Source organism: Coloeus monedula, assembly GCF_965178545.1.
Source record: "Coloeus monedula genome assembly, chromosome: 26".
Taxonomy (NCBI): Eukaryota; Metazoa; Chordata; class Aves; order Passeriformes; family Corvidae; genus Coloeus; species Coloeus monedula.
In genome coordinates, this window is record NC_138806.1 from 4,016,145 (window position 1) to 4,034,698 (window position 18,554).

General features: G+C 58.0%; 2 protein-coding genes across 2 annotated transcripts; one reads left to right on the forward strand and one right to left on the reverse strand.

Moving 5' to 3' along the window:
• Positions 1-1,212: 1,212 nt before the first annotated feature.
• Positions 1,213-13,486, forward strand: LOC309582213 (zinc finger protein 385C-like; the record flags this gene model as incomplete). Its single annotated transcript, XM_082297251.1, has 8 exons — positions 1,213-1,390; positions 3,738-3,880; positions 8,496-8,606; positions 10,052-10,223; positions 10,703-11,032; positions 12,500-12,687; positions 12,852-12,965; positions 13,262-13,486. 8 exons carry the CDS (start codon positions 1,213-1,215, stop codon positions 13,484-13,486), a joined length of 1,461 nt encoding a protein of 486 aa, XP_082153377.1.
• A 2,761-nt stretch (positions 13,487-16,247) lies between these two features.
• Positions 16,248-18,455, reverse strand: LOC309582319 (NF-kappa-B inhibitor-interacting Ras-like protein 2). The gene is made up of 3 exons (XM_082297397.1): positions 18,328-18,455; positions 17,844-18,085; positions 16,248-17,456 (listed from the first exon to the last, which is right to left on the reverse strand). Exons 1-3 carry the CDS (start codon positions 18,419-18,421, stop codon positions 17,217-17,219), a joined length of 576 nt encoding a protein of 191 aa, XP_082153523.1. The 5' UTR covers positions 18,422-18,455; the 3' UTR covers positions 16,248-17,216.
• Positions 18,456-18,554: the final 99 nt, after the last annotated feature.

Genomic DNA, 18,554 nt, shown 5'->3' on the forward strand with positions numbered 1-18,554 from the left:
AGCAGAGCTGTTGGTGCCTGCAGCAGGCAGGAGCTTGGGTCCCTCTGCCCATGAGTCTGGGGGTGCCAGCGTGGTGGCCAAGCAGGGCTGGGGTACTGCTGGTGTGTCCCAGTGTGACAGGGCTTTGCTGGTTTTGACTTGGAGGGCTGTTTCCTTCAGTTCAGACTGGTTCTAATCAGCAATAAACCCAGTGCAGCAGAATGAAGCATCACCTCAGTTGAATCCTGGGTGCCGGCTCCTCTGCTGGGGCTGCCAAAAGCTGGAAATGGGAGAATGTAGCACATCTGCTGCCCCACGGTCCAAGTCTGGTTGCTCTGGGAGTCCAGTGCAGTGCAGTCTCTTTGTTACTGGTCCAGATCCCAGAGGTGCTGGGGCTACACTGTGCTGCTGTCATGGTCCAGCATTGTGACTGGGTCTTGCCCCTCTTCTCTTGCGTCAGCCTTTGGCATTGGGGAGCCTCCTGGAAGCATGCTTGGCCAGAGACAAAAGGTTTAAAGCCATGTGTAAGGATTGAGAGACACCATCAAAATTTGCTGAGAACATCTCCCAAGCAGGAGGAGCCTCCGTGTGAATAAACAGCTCCGTCTCCATCTGGCCTGGGCAGACTCCACGCCAGATGCTCTCTGAGGCAGCGGCGTCTGCGGAGATGGCTCCTTGGCAGACTCATGTTGGCACAAGAACCTGCAGCGTTGGCCCCACTGCCTTCAGAGGCAGCTCTGGGAGGTTCACAGAGGCGGGTGTCAGAGCACAACAGTTGCTCTGCTCTGCCTCACAGGGACCGGGAGAAAAACCTGCTGCAGGTGTGTGTTCAGTGGCTGTGTAGAGTGAAGGGGTGGGGGACAGGCTGGGGATGGTGGCCAGTTCAGGTGAGCTTGGTTAAATGTGGGGCTGAAAATTTCTTTAAATTCCAAGGGATCCCCACAAGAGTCACTTGCCTGCAGGACAGGAACGGGGTGGGCTGAGCCCCAGGGAGAGGATGTGCAGGCTGCAACGACTCTGGGTGAGCCCCAAGCAGAGGACACGCAGCACCACAGCAGGGACACCGTGGCTTTGGCATCTCTTCGTCAGGCCTGGACCGTATCTGTGGAACTGGGGGGGGGGGGCACAGAAACAACCCCCCCAGACTGCAGCAGGTGCTTGTGCCTGGAACACATGATTCCTTTGCTGCCCTCCTTGCACCAGCCCCTTGGAATGCTCTGCAGAGCCCGGAGCATGTCCTATCCCAGGAGGACCCGTGGTGCCAGAGCAGCAGTGTTTGCTGTGAAGGTGGGGGCTCCTCTGCCAAAACGGGAGGGGGGCCCAGAGTCGGGGCTGTGCCAAAAAGCTGCACCACTGGGGGTCCATTCACCAGCACAGCCCCACCTGCTGCTGGCCATGCCCGTCACCTTGGGTAAGGTCGTGTCATTCTATACAGACCTGGGGCCCTGCCACTCTCCCAAAAGCAAATCCCCTTAATTGAGTGTCTAATTAATACCTAAAAATACTGCCCTCAGCTGCTGCCGGAATCTGCCCTGCAGCAAAGGTAAGGCAGTACCCACAATGCCATGGCCCCGTAACCTTGGGTAGGTGCCCCAAGAGCATCATGCAGGTGCCCCAGCAGGGTGATGTGACATGCTGGGGAGCTTCACTGGAGTGGCCTCAGCCCTCTTCCTGCTCCTGGGGGTCTTACCTGCTTTGGGGGCAAAGCCAGGTGGGAAAAGACCTGCCCATCTGCCCCCACTGGGGTTTCTGGGCTCTCTCCGACTGCCTGGTTTATCCCAGTCCAGAAATGGGTTTAATCCACAAATTTGAGCTCAAGGATGTGCCAAAGAGGTTGGCATATCTCGTCTGTACCATTGGTGGTGGCCGATCCCGGGAGTCTGTGTCCCCTCAGCACCCGTCCTGTGCCTGCCCAGTGCAGGAGCTGCTCCCCAGGGAGTGAACCCTTCAGCCTGCAGCGTTAGCTGAGCTGCAGCATCCCTTCTTGTAGTTACTGATTTTGGGGCTGAAGTGATCGCCCACCTCTTGTTCCTCCCATACATACATATTTATATATATGTATATTTAATGTTTTTAAGGCCAGTGCAGTCAGTGCAAATCGCACTGTCTGTGACGAGTGGCACCCCTCGTGATCCAGCCCCAAATGCCTTTGCTGCTCTCGCGCGGGGCCGTGGCTGCGTGTGCCGGGGGTCCCAGGGCAGCTCCTCTGGCGCCGGCCCGGCCGTCTCAGATGATTTGATGTAGAAATACTGTTTCACGCCTCAGAAGGTTAATTATGCACCGCTCACCCAGTCCTGCTCGCTGCTGCTGTAATGTTATTTATTTATTTTTAAGCGGTTTCACAGATTTCCCTTCTGGGCGACTCTGGAATTAACTCGATCAGTGCACGCCTGATGAAGCAAACTGTAATTCCTCCCTGGAGTCAGGCCTGGCTTGGGGATGGCTCCGGCGCCGTGGCAGAGCCGCCGCGTGCGCTCACCCAGAAAGAGGTCATTGGTGCCCGTGGGGCTGGCGACGAGCACTCGCTGCTCAAATCCAGGGAACCTCTCAAACTTTGAATTTCAGATGCATGTCTCAGCTCCTGCACCAGCCAGGATTGGTGCGGGGCAGGTGCGGAGCGGAATGAGGAGCAGCACCAGCCTGGGGTCCTTATTTTGCATGGCTGAGTGCGGGGGACTGGAGGGGGGCTCAGGCTCAGTGCTGTCGCAAGAGGGGCTGGTGGTGACAGCAGTGTTCCTGCTGTGGGAGTGGGTGCTGGCCGCTGTCAGCCTCCCACAAGGGGTGTTCTTGCATCCAGGGGGGCAGTGGGATGGGGTTGTGCTGTGCTGGGTCAAGGGATCCGTGATGCCTTTGAGGTGAAAAAGAACCCAAACCTCAAAAAAATCCAAAGGAACAAGGAACATTGACCTTGTCCTTGCTGCAGGAAAAGGGATGGGGCTGTGGGTGGGCTGGAGGGGGTACGAAGCTGTGTGGGATGTGAATGGGCTCTTCTGGTTCACAGCATTCTGGAACTGTTTCTTATTCATTGTGTTTGATTAATTAACTTTTATATCTTAGTTTCTCCACCTCCTTGCTCCCAGAGCTGGGCAGGGATTCCCTCTGCCACTTGGAGGATGCTTTCCTGTGCTCACCATCTGTGATGATCCGAGTTGGGATGGGGAGCAGACCGGAGACAGATCCCTCTTACTGGCCTTCCCTCCCTCCTTCCCTCTGTCCCATGGGTGTTTTCTGTTTAAACAGAACATTATTAATAACTCTAGGCTATTTTTAAGTCTCATGCTGGAGTGTGTGGTTCATTTGCAGGGGATGGGGAGTGGCAGCTGTACCGCAGGAGTGGGGGCAGCTCGGTCTCTGCCCCCAGTCCTTCGGCTGCTGCTGGCAGCCAAACCTCACCAGCCCTGATGAGGAGCCCTGGTGGTGCCGGTGTGGGGGAGCCCAGGGCTGTGTGGCTCCATGGGAGAGCCCAGGGAAGGGGCTGCTTCCCTGGGGGAGGTTTTGACACCTTTTGAGGGTTCAGACTCCTGCACGTGTCCATGCTCTGATGCAGAGGTGGCTGGGTCCTGCTTCAAACTGGGGTGCTGGTTTTGAGCCTGAAAGGCAAAGGGGAGCCCAGGGCCACCCTGGGCTGGGACCTTTCACTGGGAGGGGTCTGTAGTCCATGGCAGATGTCCCCATGTGCCATGTCTTGTGTGCTCTGTCCTCCTGCTGCGAGCAGGGATCACCAATGCTGACGCTGCTCTTTCCCTCTGCCTGCCCAGGTCCCTCTGGACACAGCAGCCCCCTTTTAGCATCGTTGCCCATCCCTGGCCGGCCTCTTCACCCCCCCTTGGACATCAAGCACTTTCTGACCTTCAGGCTCAACGGGACATCGCCGCTCAACCTCTTCCCCAACTTCAACACGGTGAGTCCCCAGGGTGCATGGGCATCAGCTACTGGACCCCTCCTCGCTTGCAGCAGTCCCTCCTCTACATGGCACCACTCCTAGAACCCCACCAGGTAGTTTCTGGTTTAATTCCTGGGGTCTTTGGCTGCTGGACACCCGTTCAACATGCCCACTTTGCCCTTAGCTCGGAGAGGTTCCTGCCCAGCCTGTCAGTACCAGAATTAAAAACATGGTTCATTTTAACCAAGATCAATTGGATTTTGCCCCTGGAATCAATAGTAATAAAGTAGCTCTGGAGAGCAGTTCATTAGTTGAAAATTAAATAAGGAAAAGCAAAGAAAGAGAGAGAATGTATTACAGATACGAGGAATGTGGCTGATGCTGTGGATGTTGGGGAAGTCAGAATGCTGAGAACTGCTCCCACCCCCTGCTTGGGTTCCAGGTCCCCAACACTGAACCACTGGCCCAGGTGCCTGGGGTGGGCAATGACATGTATCTTTAGAGAGGTTCCATAAGACAGTTAAACTGATGTGGCCAAGGACACACCACTGTGTGGGGTGTGAAATGGTGTTTTCCCCATGCTGCACCTCTCCCCCAGGCTGGTCCCAGCCCTTCTGTGACCCCTGGGTGCTGCCTAGGATTGTTGTGGAGCAGGTTCTGCTCCGGGAAGGGCAGTGGGCTACTCCCCCTCTTTGCCTCAGAGACACTGCAGGCTGGTGTTTTGGGGTTCAGTAAATGCCCATTGCTCTCTCTCAGGAGCCTGGAAACGGGACTTTCCCGAGCCCCCTCCCTGCTCACCGGCCTTTTTTGAGTATCTTTGAGCTTAAATGTGCTCGGAAGGTGCAAATTATCACCGAGATCCTCAAAGACAGTTCAGAAATTAAGTGCAGGATTCCTGTTGCTGTTGAATGGGATTCAGGCGTCTGAGTCCTTTAAGCTCTTTTGAAGCCCCAGCCCAGCCTCTCCCCAGGCTAATGAGCTGGAACACAGGACAGGAGAGGTTTTGATGCCATTATAGTTCCTGCTCTTTGTCTGGGCTCTTTTTTTAGTCGCTGGAGTCAGGAGTGAACTTGACCCAGCGCCTGTTGTTTGCTCCTCTTGGCTCCCACCTGCCGCTGCCTCGGCGCGTGTTCACCCACGTTTGTTGCTTTGAAAGAACTGATAATTTGGAAAATGAATCTGGTACTTGCTGGAGCCACACAGTGTTGCACGGCTGCTGTGCTCTGTGTGGGCTTCTGCCACAGAGAATGGGTCAGATATGGACAGAGATGCCAGGGGAGGCTGACCCAGCCATCTGGAGACCTGGAGTCAACCACTCTGAACCTGGTGTGTGGTGTTGGCTGATGGTCTGGGGACAAGAGCTGTCCCTTTGGGGTGTGTCAGTGCTGGAGATGTGGCCAAAGGAGGCTGGGTGAGGTTCAGGGTGTGCTGGGCTGGCAGCTCTGGGAGAGCCGGAGCAGAGCTTCCATCCCACAGGATGAAGGCCTGGAGCATCCCTGCAGCCTGAGCTGGTCTGGCAGCTCTGGAGGAGCCAAAGCATCCCTCAGGATGTAGGACTGGAACATCCCTGCATCCTGAGCCAGGCTGGTGGCTCCTCATCTCTGCCCAAGTGACTGTGATGCCAGGTCAGACTCCACTTGAGCCTCAGTGGGGGGAGAGGATAAGGGGCAGCAGTCAGGGTCTGCCCATTGCTGAGGTCGCTGCCACATTGGAGGTGCTCTACGACAGGATCTGAGGGTTCCCCTTTCATGCCCTGCATCGCTGGTGATGCTGTGAGGGCCCAGCAATGCCCTGCGGAGCGGGAGCTGTTTGCAGCACCCAGCAGAACACTCTGCACTCAGAGCAGGTCACAGGGTTCCCATGAACCCAGCAGATGTTTTACTCCGGAGCAAACAAAGCCCTTCCAAGCTGCCTTCTGTCACTTAGAGCAACAACCAGGGAAAAAAACCCCCAACAGCACCGGAGGCACGTTCCTTGCTCCAGAGGTCTTTCTCTTAGCTTGGGATGTTGCAAATCCCCAGGACCCAGCAGCGCCTCATAAAACCCTGTCAGCAGACGCGATGTGAATGGATGCTGCATCCCTGTGAATTCCTGCTCCTGACCTCAGCGGCCGCAGGGAGCTCGGCGCAGGGATCGCTATTTATATCGGCAGGAACATCCAGGGATAAATAAAGTAATGTGAGTCAATACAAATTGACTATAAAGCTGGGATCTTTATTCCCCAACACCACGGTGCCCAAAGCCACCTCTGTCGCTGGCTCCACTCTTCTGGAAGCGGCCAGGAAGAGCCTCAGTCCCTGGCTGCAGGTGCTGGTATGTACGGCTGCAGCACAGCCAGCCCTGTGGGAGCTGGGGGGACTTTTCCATATCCAAGAAAGCTGTGAGGGTGTGTGGTGGGGAGGAGATAGAGGGATGTTTGTGCTCTCATTTGGGGAGAAGCACAAGGGCTCTCAGGTGGCACCAGGCTTCAGATGTGCTCAGTGTGGGGTGGAGCTGGGCTGGGCTTCTGGCAGAGCACCTGGGATCATGTGTACTCCCATGGGGATGGGCAGCTGAAGGCTCGAGACAGTGCTGGTGTTCACTTTGGGACAGCAGGAGCAGCCATGGCCACCAGTTGCATGTGCCTTGGCTGGGATGCCTGGGGCTGGTGTGAGGAGCCAGGTTCTGAGTGTGCTGACCAGCCCAGCCCCTGGGAGCCCGTGAGCCCTGTGCCTGCCCAGAGCAGTTGCAGGTGTTCTGGTGAACACAACTCCTTGCTGTGCCACAGGGTCGAGCAGGGTGGACTTGGCAAAAACACAGGGGCTGGAAAGACCCAAGCTGGTGCCATTACCCTGCCATAATCCCAGGAGGAGGAGACCCTGTGCTGGGGCTGTTCAGCACCACCATCGTGTAGATGAGGCTCAGATGTGGCTCTGGCACCACTGGCTTCACTGGCAGGTTCTGGATGGGGCCAAGATCATCCTTGGCCTCATTTGTGTCCTTGTGCCAGCATCTCCCTTTCCTCTGCCTCCTCCTCCATCCCCCACCCTGCTCATGCTACGGTGCTCAGGGTGTAGATGAGCCCATGGGAGCTGGCAGCACTTGGTGGGTGCCAATGTTGTTTGGTGGGAGCTTTGGTGGTGCTTGGTGGGAGTGACCGGCTGGAACCTGGTAGCTGACACTGCTGGGAAGATTGGAGCCGTTTTTCTTTTCTCAGTGAAAAGGTGGGTGTTTCTCTGAAAAACAAGTGCTGGCCCAGCATCCCAGCAGCATAGGGGTGCTGCCAGCAGCACATTGCAATGTTTGTCATCAGGCGTGGAGCAGCATCTTGGCCATCTGTAGCTTCCTCCAGGTCTCTGCCGAACCCCAAATGCCTCTTCATTTATATGCCAGATAAGTGAGTAAAATTTCATAGCAAACAGGCACTTCATTAATCACCTGCTTTTACCATTCTACTCACTCCTGGAAAGGAATTTGGGGTCTTGATAATGGCGCTGTTGTCCAGGCATGTGCCTCGAAGACTGATGCACCTGTCTCGGCAGCGAAATAGCTTTGCAGAGAAATACGATCACTGAAAACCCTGGGCTCTCCTGACAGCAGGACTCAGATAAGATAATCTCCCTGTGCCACAGGGTAGGGAACAATACTTGCATTATAGATTGGAGCCACGCTCAGACAAAGAGGTTATTCTTATGTTTTCTTCCTTAATAAATGCATTTTGTTAAAAACAATTATGGCTTTTGGAAGTAGTTTGGTGCTTGGGCTGTGGAATGAGGCCAAGGCCTGGGGCGAGACAGAAGGGCCAGGGCCTGGCACCGGCCACATGCTTGGCCCCACCACAGCCCTGGTGGGCTGGAGGACAGATATGGCTCCTGGCAGGTCATCGAAGTGGGTCTGTGTGTGCCCAGCCTGGTGAGTGAGTTGTCATTGTTGAGTTTGAGCAGATGAAATGCACATCTGGACAGCAGTGGGGCAACTCAGAGGGGCTTTCATGGGCACTGTGTCTTGGGTGAGCTGTGTCTGTGGCAGCAAGCACTGGTGTCCCTCCTGCCTTGGCACCCATGTGAGCTGTCGGTGTCCCATGGGCTGGCACACATGGCCCTGCTCACGCCTTTGGCATTGCTTGGGGACATTCCAGCTCTCTGGTGAAGAGCATATGGAGAATAAATGATGCTTGTTTTGGTCACCTCTGTCCCCTGTTTTGGTGGTTTCTGCTCCTGCTGAGGTCAAGGGTAGCCACTGAGGTTCAAACAGAAACTGGTAATTTTCCACCTGTGACACAAGTGTCTGTGTGGGGGGAGAGGGGACTTGGGCACACACTAGAGCAGATCGAGTCTCGTCCCTTCTGCCAGACCACAGCTGACATTCGGATCTTGTGGATTTGGTGGATTCAGGAATGGTTTAATCAGGACAGGAGCCAGTGTTGACACGGCACGCTGCCCTGTGCCGGGGAGCCTCCATGGCCGCAGGGCTCCTCAGCAGATGCAGCCCCTCACTCCTTCCAGCCACAGAGCTCCTGTGAGCTCTGTGGCATTGGCAGTGGCTCCTTGGGAGCGTGACAGGCGTGGGGGTCACCAGGTCACGGTGCCACGCTGGGGCAACCATCAGGACACAGCACCCAGCCGCCCTCTGCCCTCCCTCCCTCCCATTCCAGATGGACCCGGTGCAGAAGGCAGTGATCAGCCACACCTTCGGCGTGCCAGCCCCGCTCAAGAAGAAGCAGTTCATCTCCTGCAACATCTGCCACCTGCGCTTCAACTCGGCGGTGAGTGGGGCCACAGATGGGGCTGGGAGTGAGTGGGGGGGCACGGGGCCAGCCCCTGTCAGGGCCATCCCCGACAATGTGCCAGTCTCACCCACCGGAGCTGCCGGTGTCCGGCAGTACGGGGGCCGTGGGCTGCTGGAGCTGCTCTTGCCTCCCCGGGCCCTGCACCCTGGCCAGGCTCTGCTGCCTGCGGAGGAGCCATCCCAGCCTGGCCACGCTGGATCTGCAGTGCCTGGGGCTGATGCTGCCCTGCCAGCAAAGCTCCCTGCTTCTGGGCTTCATAATTCCGCTCCACAGCCAAGCAGCTCAGAAGAAGCATTGCTTCCCTGTTTCAGGCTGCATCCTGGCTAGAAGTGCTGTGCCAGGAGAGTCAGTCCCACTGCATGCTCCCAGTGCCCCTGTGAGCCCCCGTCCCCACTCTGCCCATCCCTGCCCATGTCCTTCCAGGTCCCCCCGGCTGGCCCAGACCCTCACAGCCCGTGGGTGTTCCAGGACAGCGTCTGTGACCTACTTTGGCTGCACCCAGCTCCGTTCCAGCCCTGTTATCCGGGGGGAGTTTATTGTCTTTGCTAATGAGGCACCACGCTCGGACTGGCCCTTTGCTTTCCCACGTACTAGTCACAGCCCTGGCCGCTGTTCCCAGCCCTTGGAAAGCCACAGGGAGAAGGAGGGGAAGGGATGGGATAGGATGCTTCCCTCTGCCGAGCCCGGGAATCCTCAGCTGGCCCCCAGGAATGCTGTGCAAATTAATCTGTCCTACTCGGGGGTACAGTGTCTGATTCATACTGGGGTTCCTTTCCATAAATTGCCAAACCGGGGTTGTTTTGGGGGACAATGCAGCATTGTCCCTGTTGGGAGGACACCAGTGTTCGGGGGATTTTTTTTTTGTGGCCATTTTTATCAGTTCAGTGCAGACATGAATCCATCAGAGTCACGCTTCATTATCCAGCAATCACTGAGAGAGAGGAGCTGGGGACGTGAACCATGTGTTGGACACCCCTTAGGATACAGTGGGTGATGTGTCCTCCCCACCAATGAACCTCTTTATTTCATTTTTACAGCAACAATTCATTTTACGTTTCTGGAGTCATAAATTTTGCCTGAAAGCTGCTTTTAGGAGTGACTTGATGCATTTAATCAGAGCAGGGTCCTTATCTTGGCCAAGCAATGTGGTGATGTCTTAGAGAGTGATACCTTGGCCCCAATATGTCGGTGTCAGAGCAGGCTGGGGGGAGGAGGGACACAGCTCTGTGCTACACCCCACACCCAACACCCCTCTGCAATGGTCCCAGCCCTGGGGGTGGATGTCACCAGGAAAGGTGGCTGCATTAGAAACACTCCTGAGTGGCCACTTACCAGGACTGACCCCATCACCTGCCCTCCCCATGCCTATCTGTCTGCCTGGTCACAGCACTGACGTGGTCATCCCGGTCTCTGCCCCCCAGAACCAGGCAGAAGCCCACTACAAGGGCCACAAGCACGCGCGGAGGCTGAAGGCCATCGAGGCCATGAAGAACAAGCAGAAGGTGGTGGGGGCTGCAGCGGGGACCCCCGGCCAGGACAGCACAGCTGACCTGGCCCCCAGCCCCGTGGGCAGCGGGGAGCCGGGCAGCACAGGTACGAGGAGGGGGTGGGGCTGAGGAGGCTGCGGACGGTGGGGCAGAGATGCCACCGGTCACAAATGAGCTCTGGTGCTCTCGGGGGCACGGTGGGTGTGTTCCCTGTGATTGGGTGTCTCTAGGAGGTGTTTGTATGGATGCGGGAGAGAAAGAGAGCCCTGTCTGTCTCACACACCCCCAGGGCTCTGCTGAGTGCAGGGATGGGGCTGGTGGGAGCTGAGGCAGTGTTGGAGCTTGCCCGGGGTTTAGTGCTGAGCCCAGCTTCCATGCACTGCAGATAAAAGCTGTAATGGGAGAGACCTCGGGAAGAGCCGCCTTTGGCAGGGATGGATGCATGCAGATGTTGTTTGAGATGGTCTTGGGGAAGACGGGGGTGCTTCTTGAAATCCAGAAAACCTGTTCAGGCACACAGAACTTTCCCTTTCTGCCCATTTCTTTCTCTTTTCCCCTTTCCCCCTTTCCTTCCCCTCCCACCAGCTGATGCCAGTAGTCCACAGGAGCCAGAGGGTGAGGGCAGCAGCCTGGGGCTGGTGCCCAGCACTGAGGAATCACCTGTGGAGCTGCCAGGCAGTGTTGCCTCGCTGGGCTCCCCGCCGGCCTCCGAGCTGTCAGAGGGCACCTCGGATGCCACCAGCGTGGCCTCCTCGTCCGCCCAGGCAGCCGAGGCACAGGCGGCTGAGTCAGGCAGCAGCATCAGCTCAGCCCCTGAGAGCGAGAAAGAGGGGAAGAAGAGCAAACAGCACCTGTACTGTCCCACATGCAAAGTGACCGTCAACTCCCTGTCCCAGCTGGAGGCTCACAACACTGGTAAGGGCATTATGGGGGGGACAGGGGGACGGGCCCCCTGCTACTTCACTGGTGCTCTGAGCAAAGCCCAGTTATGCCCCATAACCAAACAGCCTTGCAAGGAAGTAGAGAGCATTAATGAGTGTTGCTGTAATTAAAAAAAATTCATTAAAATGACCTGCAGAGATAAACCATGGAGCTTTACCTGGGCTGCAGCTTCTAGGGTGAATTTTCACAAGGTCAGACACTCTTAATGTTTATGTCTCGATTAAGGACATTTCCAGCTACTTTTAATCAAGTGATTGAGGCTGCTTTATATTCCGTTTGGCTTGAAGCTGATAGCCAGGGTTTCTTCCAAACCCAGGATAACCCTTCCCAAAGCAGCTCAGTGGTTTGGGCTTGTGGCCCTGTGGAGAAGACCCCTGGGAATCCAACGAGCTGTGGAGCTCCATAGCCAACGATGGCTCCTGGGCTGAGCAGGGTAGCCCCTTGGGGTGGGCAAGTGTGGGAGCTGCTGAGGGTCCCCCTGAAGCCTGGGGGTGGCCAGACCCACCCCCAGAGTGGTGGTGGAGGATGGCAGCCATGGGGTCCCCAATGAGGTCTGAAGGCCCTGCTATTCCAACTCCTGTCTCTCCCCTTTCTCTGGAGGATGCTTAAGTTGGGCACCCCAGCTTTAAATGGAAGGTCCTTTTCTCCCCAGTTCAGCAAGTACTGGGAACCAGTTCCCCCCACCCCACTGCCTGCTGGGGCAGCAGCAGCAGCTGCTGTGTGCAGGGTTGGCTCAGGACACTGCTGCGGCTTAGCTGCAGACGTGTCCTTTTGCTTTTGTCAGCTCCAGTTACGAATTCAGGAGCTGATTTGGGGAAAAAGAACAAACAAGCAAACAAACGTTTGTGGGCTGGCGCTGCTCCGTGGCCGTCACACAGCTCCTTGCTTCACGCCTTAAAAAATAGAATGAATTAGCAGGGGCTTAAATTACTCGCTCCCCTTGCACCCTCGCCATCCCGGTGCTGGCAGGGGCAGGACAGAGCGCCCTGTCCCCAGGTGTGTAGGGATCTTGGGTTCCTCCTTCCCCACCTGCTGTGACCCCGCTGAGCTATTCCTGGCTCCACAGCCGGCTCCCCTCTGACCTTGGGCACGGCTCAGACGCTGCAGCACGGTGGGCGATGCACGCCCGGCTCCGCGGACTGTGCTAGCGCCCGGGGACAGGCGACAGGCTCCAGCGCACGCTCAAAATAGCAGCTTCTCCGAAGCTGGCACATGGAGGGGGTGTCTCTGGGAAGATGAGCATCTCTGCTCTGCCTGCGACGTGCAGCTTGGCAGGGTTTGAAGCCTGGGCTCCCAGGCAGCTCCCTGTCCCCTCTGCCTGCAAGTGCTGCTGGGCACAGGTTGGTGAGGTTCCCTCAGTGCTGTTGGAGGGCACTGTTCCTGCTGCTGTGCTACTGGCACAGGGCTGGGCTGGGTTTGCTGAGTATTCCCTCTCGCCAGGCGCCAAGCACAAGTCGATGCTGGAAGGTCACGGCACCCAACTGCGGCGAGGCCGGGGCAAGCTGCTCTCCCGGGCAGGGCACAAGTCCAAGCGGATCGGGAACAAGGGCAGCATCAACATCCAGAACAAGGCGTTCCACTGCCAAGTGTGTGAGATCTACGTGAACTCCGAGACCCAGCTCAAGCAGGTGACGATGCCCTGAGAGTGCCTGGGCACCAGGTGTGGGTGTGCAGGGACTCAGGGTGTGGGTACCTGATGGTCCCTGCAGGGTGATGGGCATCCCCACAGACCTGAGCTGCACAGTGCCCCGGCTGTCCTGGCTCCCAGTGATCCTGCTGTTTTCCTCCCCAGCACATGAGCAGCCGGCGGCACAAAGACAGGCTGGCAGGGAAGCCACCCAAGCCCAAGTACAGCCCCTACAACAAGCTGCAGAAGAATGCTGCCCTCGCAGTGAGTATTATCAAGGTACCTGTCTCCCTGCACAGCACTCGCTCGGTTTGCTCACAAAGCCTCGCTCGCCATCAGCCATCCTTGCAGTGAGTCACAGGAGCTGCTTCTCTTAAACCTTGGTTTCCATCACCACAGCTCAGCTTCTCCCCTCAGGGAGGGTGAGCTGTGGTGGTGGGTTTTGAGTCTCTTCCTGGGAAGGCCAGCATGGGGATAACTTGGGAGTGCTTTGGCAGCAGCGTTCACAATGGCAGCACTCGTGATGCCTCCACCTGTTCTGCAATCTCACAGTGTCTCCTCCTCCCTCCCTGCAGTCCAAGCTGGCTTTGCAGAAGCACCTCACCAAAACCCTGGCAACCCGTTTCCTGCCGAGCCCACTCACCGCCGCTGCTGTCTGCGCCATGCCTGGACCCCTTGCCTTGCGACCAGCAGCTGCCACCACCCTCTTCCAAGCCCCGATCCTCGGACCAGCCCTTTTCCGAACGCCGCCGGCCCACGTCCGCCCCACGCCGGGTCCCATCGTCTTCGCGCCCTACTAGAGCCGCTGGCCCGCCGAGGGTCTGTCCACCGTGGCTGGGCTGGGCTGCGGGGGCTGCACGCTGGGGGCAGCGCTCCTGGTACCTGCTCTCCTGGTTGGTGGGAAAACGTAGTCGTAGACATCAATCCCGGCTTCTCCTTTGCTTGGAGCGGGCTCCCACTGGAGAGAGGTGCCCCAACAGAGCCCAGCCAGCCCTGCCATGCATCCTCACCGCTCTCCCAGCCTGTGCTGGCCCCGTGCTCGGCAGATGAGCCCAGGCAGTGCACAGAAGAGGACAATGTCCAAATCAGGACCGTCTCATGGCCTGGGCCTGCCTGTCCTTGGCCTGCTGGCTGCTTCTTCATCGCCCTCCCAGTTACCAGACTGGAAGGAGAGGAGCTGGCTGGTCCCTGGGAGACGGAGCATCCCTCTGGTCCCTGCCAGCCCAGTGGGAAGGGAACTGCGAGGGGAATCTCAGCCCAGCTCTTACTGGGAGGAACAACCCCAGCACAAGTGGGAAGCTGGCAGTTTCTCTCTCAGCCTGGGCTGGCTGTGCCCTTGCCAGCCCTGCACCTACCTGTGCTGGCAGGGGGTTTCTGTGCCACCCACCAGCCCCCTGCCCCCGCAACACCCTACGTCCCACCAGCCAAAGAGCCCCCGCGGTGGCAGGCACCGGCCACACCAACCATATCCTCACTCCAAGAGCAATAGCTGACCCCAGGGCCGGCGCCTCCTCCCTCCAAAGCACACGGGCCCTGCCCTGGCCCCAGAAGCACACGACGGGCATGTGGCCAAGCTGGGCCCCACTCATGTCCAGCAAGGCCAGGAGCACCAGGCTGTCTGGTGCTGGCTCCCCGAGGAGGTGACCCTGTGCTTGGCACCTGTCCTTGTCTCTGTCCCACCGCGGGGACAGCCGTGCCCCTACCTCCCGGAAGATGCTGTGAGGCTGAGTGAATGTCCCTAAAGCACTTTCAGTTCTCCAGTGAAAGGCAACGCTGCTGCTCACCTGCCATGCCTGGCCCTCCAATCCCATCCCTGTTAGGAGCTTCCAGGGAGTTAGTGATGATTCCCGAAAACAAAGGTGTCCCCAGCAGCCTGGACAATCAGGTGGCAGGTGCGCCCATGGCCTGCGGAATGCCGGGCTCTGGAGGGACCCCGAGGCCATAGCTCTGCGTTTCACTGTGCTCAGACAGCCCAACCATGACCTGTCTGGGACTGTCACTGCGGCGCTCTGGGTGCCCAGCACACTGCTGTACATAGAGAGAGTTGCATCCCAAACGGACCTTTCGCTGGAGGAACACCCCACCCCGATCTATGCAATCCAGGGGGGCAGCTCACCCGCCGCACTGGCCGCCTGCGATTCCCTTTGGTGCTGATGCATCCATGCAGCTGGAGCAGTGGTGGGAGCAGAAGAACCAACGTAACACTGAGCTCTGTCCCGTCCCCGGCCCAGGGTGCTGGTTCAGATCTCTGCTGTGACTCCCATTCCCTCCCAGCCCTCGGGAAGAGGCAGGCTGGTGTGCGCACCTGGGAATCCACACGCACAAGCACACATATCTGACGTCTTGGCCATAAGCAGCGCCTGGATTTCAGAAGGATTTTGCCCAGCGTGCTCCGCTGATGCTCAGGATGGGTCCTGGCACGGGGAGGTGAACGGGAAGGTGAATGGGTGACTCAGATGGCCGAAACACATCTGCTTCCCAGGGCTGGAGCCTTGGCAAGGGCAGGAAAGCTGCAGGAGGGAGCACACACCTGCAGGGTCTGTGGGCAGCACCAACCATGGAGCCACTGCTGCACTCCTGCCACAGAGACAGGAGAGTGAGTGAGCCCCTGGGTATGGATTCACCTGCTCAGGGCATCCCTTCCCCAGGGAAGGAGATGGGAGAGAGGACACCAGGAGAAGCGTGAGCAGCTGTGCATGGAGACAATGGAAAGGTCTTGCAGCAGTGGTGGGAGATGCGGCTTGGAGCACAGCTGAAGGAAGGAAGGCTCCCAGCAGAAACAGCTTTGCCAGGGTTAGAGAGATTGTCCCACAGCCCAGAGGACGCGTAGGAACCCCACATCCCAGCAGACAGGAGCCTGTGCTGGTGGGACCCCAGGGGACAGGAGGGACGCTGTCCCCGCTCCCCAGTGCCAAGCAGCCCATGGCCAGCGTGTCTCCAGCCACCCCTGCCCGTCTCACTGTGCCCTTCCCAGGCCCTTGGAGTCACCCCCAGTCCGGCTGCAGCAGCTGGACAATGGGTCGCCCCCTGTGCCCAGCCCCTCAGGAGCATGGGGAGCTGGGAGCAGCCAGGCTCCAGCTTGCAGAGCTGTGTGGCACCAGTGGGCCTGTTCCCCTCCATTGTTCCAAAAAGCCTGTGCTGGAGCCGTGGCTGCTCAGTTGCCCCTCACCAGTGGAGTCCTGACGCACTCCTGTACTTGGCACTTTAACCCTGTGAAAGCCATTCCTTCTAGTAACAATAATACTGCAACGAGCTGCGTAAGAAACCCCCGTTATGGCATCCCCCCAAACCCCCTCTTGCTCTCCAAAGCATTTACTGCCTTTGACTTAGCACATGCTGTACTAGGAGTAGGGATAGTCCATAGCGCTCGGTAACGTGTGCCCCTCTGTAAATAACCTTGGAGTGATGTGAAGTTTGATTCAAAAAAACAGAAAAAAAAAAAAAAAACCAACCCAAAATGGAATATCCAGACTCTAGGGACTTGGCCAGTACCCTCCTGTAATGTTCATTGTATATTTTTTTGATGTACTATAACTGTTGGGAAAAAAAAAAAAGGAAATATTTTGATAATCGAATCTCATCGCTTTATTGTGTTACTCAGTAAATAAAAGGAACAAGTATAAACACACTGGGGCTTTTCATCAGTTCTTTTCCTACATCCAGACTACCTGAAGGGAATGCGTGTTGCTGGGCAGGAGTGGGGCACCTGTTCCTTGTCTTATGGTGGTTCTGAGAGGAGGCAGCACTGTGACAGGTGGGCAGTGAAAGCTGCCATAGCCCAAAGCATCTGGGGTGTGCAGGGTAAGTAAAGTCCCAGCTCTTCCAGTGATCCAAGTGTGCAGGGTAAGTAAAGTCCCAGCTCCTCCAAGGATCCAGATGTGCAGGTGAAGCACAGTCCCATCTCCTCCAAGCTCATGGCTGAGTCTGCACTCAGGAAGAGGGGGGCTGGAATAGTGGATTTGGGTACCCTGCCCCCAGGAACAGCACCTGCCCTGCTCTAGGCATTCCCTGGATATTCCTGTGCATAAAGGAGCAGTGGAGACTGCCAGGGTAAGGGACAACCTGCCAGGGAGCAGCAGCACAGAGGCAGCTGGGGCAGGGCAAGCAGAGCTGCTTGGCTGGAGGCAGGGCCAGCAAACAGGCTCTTCCCACATGTTATACGGAAATAGAAAAAGAGGAGAGTTGTTCCCTCCAGATGTGGAGCTGATCCCCACATTCCAGCCAGTGTATGCTATGCCTCTGCTCCCCTCCCTCAGCATGCACCTGAGAGCAGAGGGGGTCACTGAGTGAATCCTGATCTTCCTGTAGCACCTCTGACAGCTGCAGGGGCTGGGCAGGGAGACGAGTGGTCCCTGTCCTACTGCCTCTCTCATCCTCCAGGACCATCCCCAGCCCTGGGATGATTGTTCCTCCTGCCACCTGCTTCCCACAGGCTCCATGACATCTGACAGGACTCAGAAGGAGGTGTGTACGAGGGAAGCAGGAAGGTGAGGAAGAGGAGGTGGCAATGGAAGGGAAGGGGAAGAAGCCTCAGCCATCCATGGATCCGCTGCCCTTGTTCTTGCGGCTCAGGGGAAACGCAGACTTGCTCTGTGGCTGCGTCATCTTGCTGGCCAGGTAGATGAAGGGCTCGATCAGCGTGCGCCGATCAGCCACGGACACCTCCCACAGCTTCACCTTCTCGCCCTTGGCCCAGTGCTGGGCTGCATCATGATCCACCCGGCGCTGCTCCTGCAGGTCACACTTGTTGCCCAAAACCACAATAGTGACCTGTTCCAAAAGGGCAAAAAGGGCCCCTGAAGGTTCCAACCACAGCACTGCAGGGCTGGTGGCTGGCTCTGCCATGAAGACCCTCAGTGGTAGGCCCAGCCCTGCCGCTGATTCCCTGTCCACATTGAGGCCTTTTGAAACCCCATGATCCCAGTGCTCCCTTCCCCTCCTGCTGGGGACTGTGTGTCCCAAACCAGCCCCAAACTGGAAGGAGCTTTTGAGCTCCTGTATGCTCAGAGGGCATCCCAGGAGAGAGCCTTTTACTGCTGGGAGTCTCACAGATCAGGGACCCATCAGCATTTTGTGATGGGCTGGAGAAAAGAAAGGTGAGAACCTGCCCCAGGGGAGCAGATCCCACTCCGCAGCCCCTTCTCCCGGGGGACTCACCTCCTTCTTGTCCTTGGACTTGTCGATCTCCTTCTTGAGCAGCTCGACACGCTTGAAGGACTCCTTGCTGTCGGTGCTGTAGACCAGCACGTAGCCGTCGGTGCAGGAGAAGCAGTGCTTGGGCAGCTCCAGCCCGTCCCGCAGCCCCCGCGTGTCGTAGAAGCGCACCTGCTCCCGCACCCCCCGGTCCGTCTCGATGGAGCCCACGTAAATGTCCTCTTGGGTCTCGATCATCTCCGAGCCTGACGGGGGTGGGCAGGGGACACGTGGGGACCCTGCCCGGGGGTCTGGCTCTGGCACAGCCCGCGGAGCTGTCCCGCCAGGCGCGCTGTGCCATCCTTCCCCACCGCCGGTGTGTTCAGGGGGTGACCAGGGACAGCCCTGCCCAGGGGGATCCCCAGAGCCAGCACTGCCCAGGGCCGGAACTGCCCGCTACACCCGGGGCCGCCACCTCGGAGCGGCCTCCGCCCGGCCCCGCACTCACCGACCACATGGTTCCCGTACAGCAGCTGCTCCAGGATGGAAGTTTTCCCGACCGAGGCCTGCCCGCACACCACCACCTTGCAGCTCTTGCCCATCCCGCCTCACCGGGGCAGCGGCGGCCGAGCCTCACCAGCGGCGGCGGCGGGAGTGGCGCGGCGAGACCACAGCGCCCCCCTGCGGGCGGGCGGACCGTCCGCGGGACCCGGCACCGCCCTGCGGCGGGAGGGG

Excerpts from the sequence above, each read along its gene's own strand:
- LOC309582319 (XM_082297397.1), bottom strand. The coding sequence starts at position 18,421 with ATGGGCAAGAGCTGCAAGGTGGTGGTGTGCGGGCAGGCCTCGGTCGGG. Across the intron at positions 18,086-18,327 it reads GTACGGGAACCATGTGGTCG|GCTCGGAGATGATCGAGACC; the intron begins GTGAGTGCGGGG and ends CACCCCCGTCAG. Across the intron at positions 17,457-17,843 it reads AGTCCAAGGACAAGAAGGAG|GTCACTATTGTGGTTTTGGG; the intron begins GTGAGTCCCCCG and ends CTTTTGGAACAG.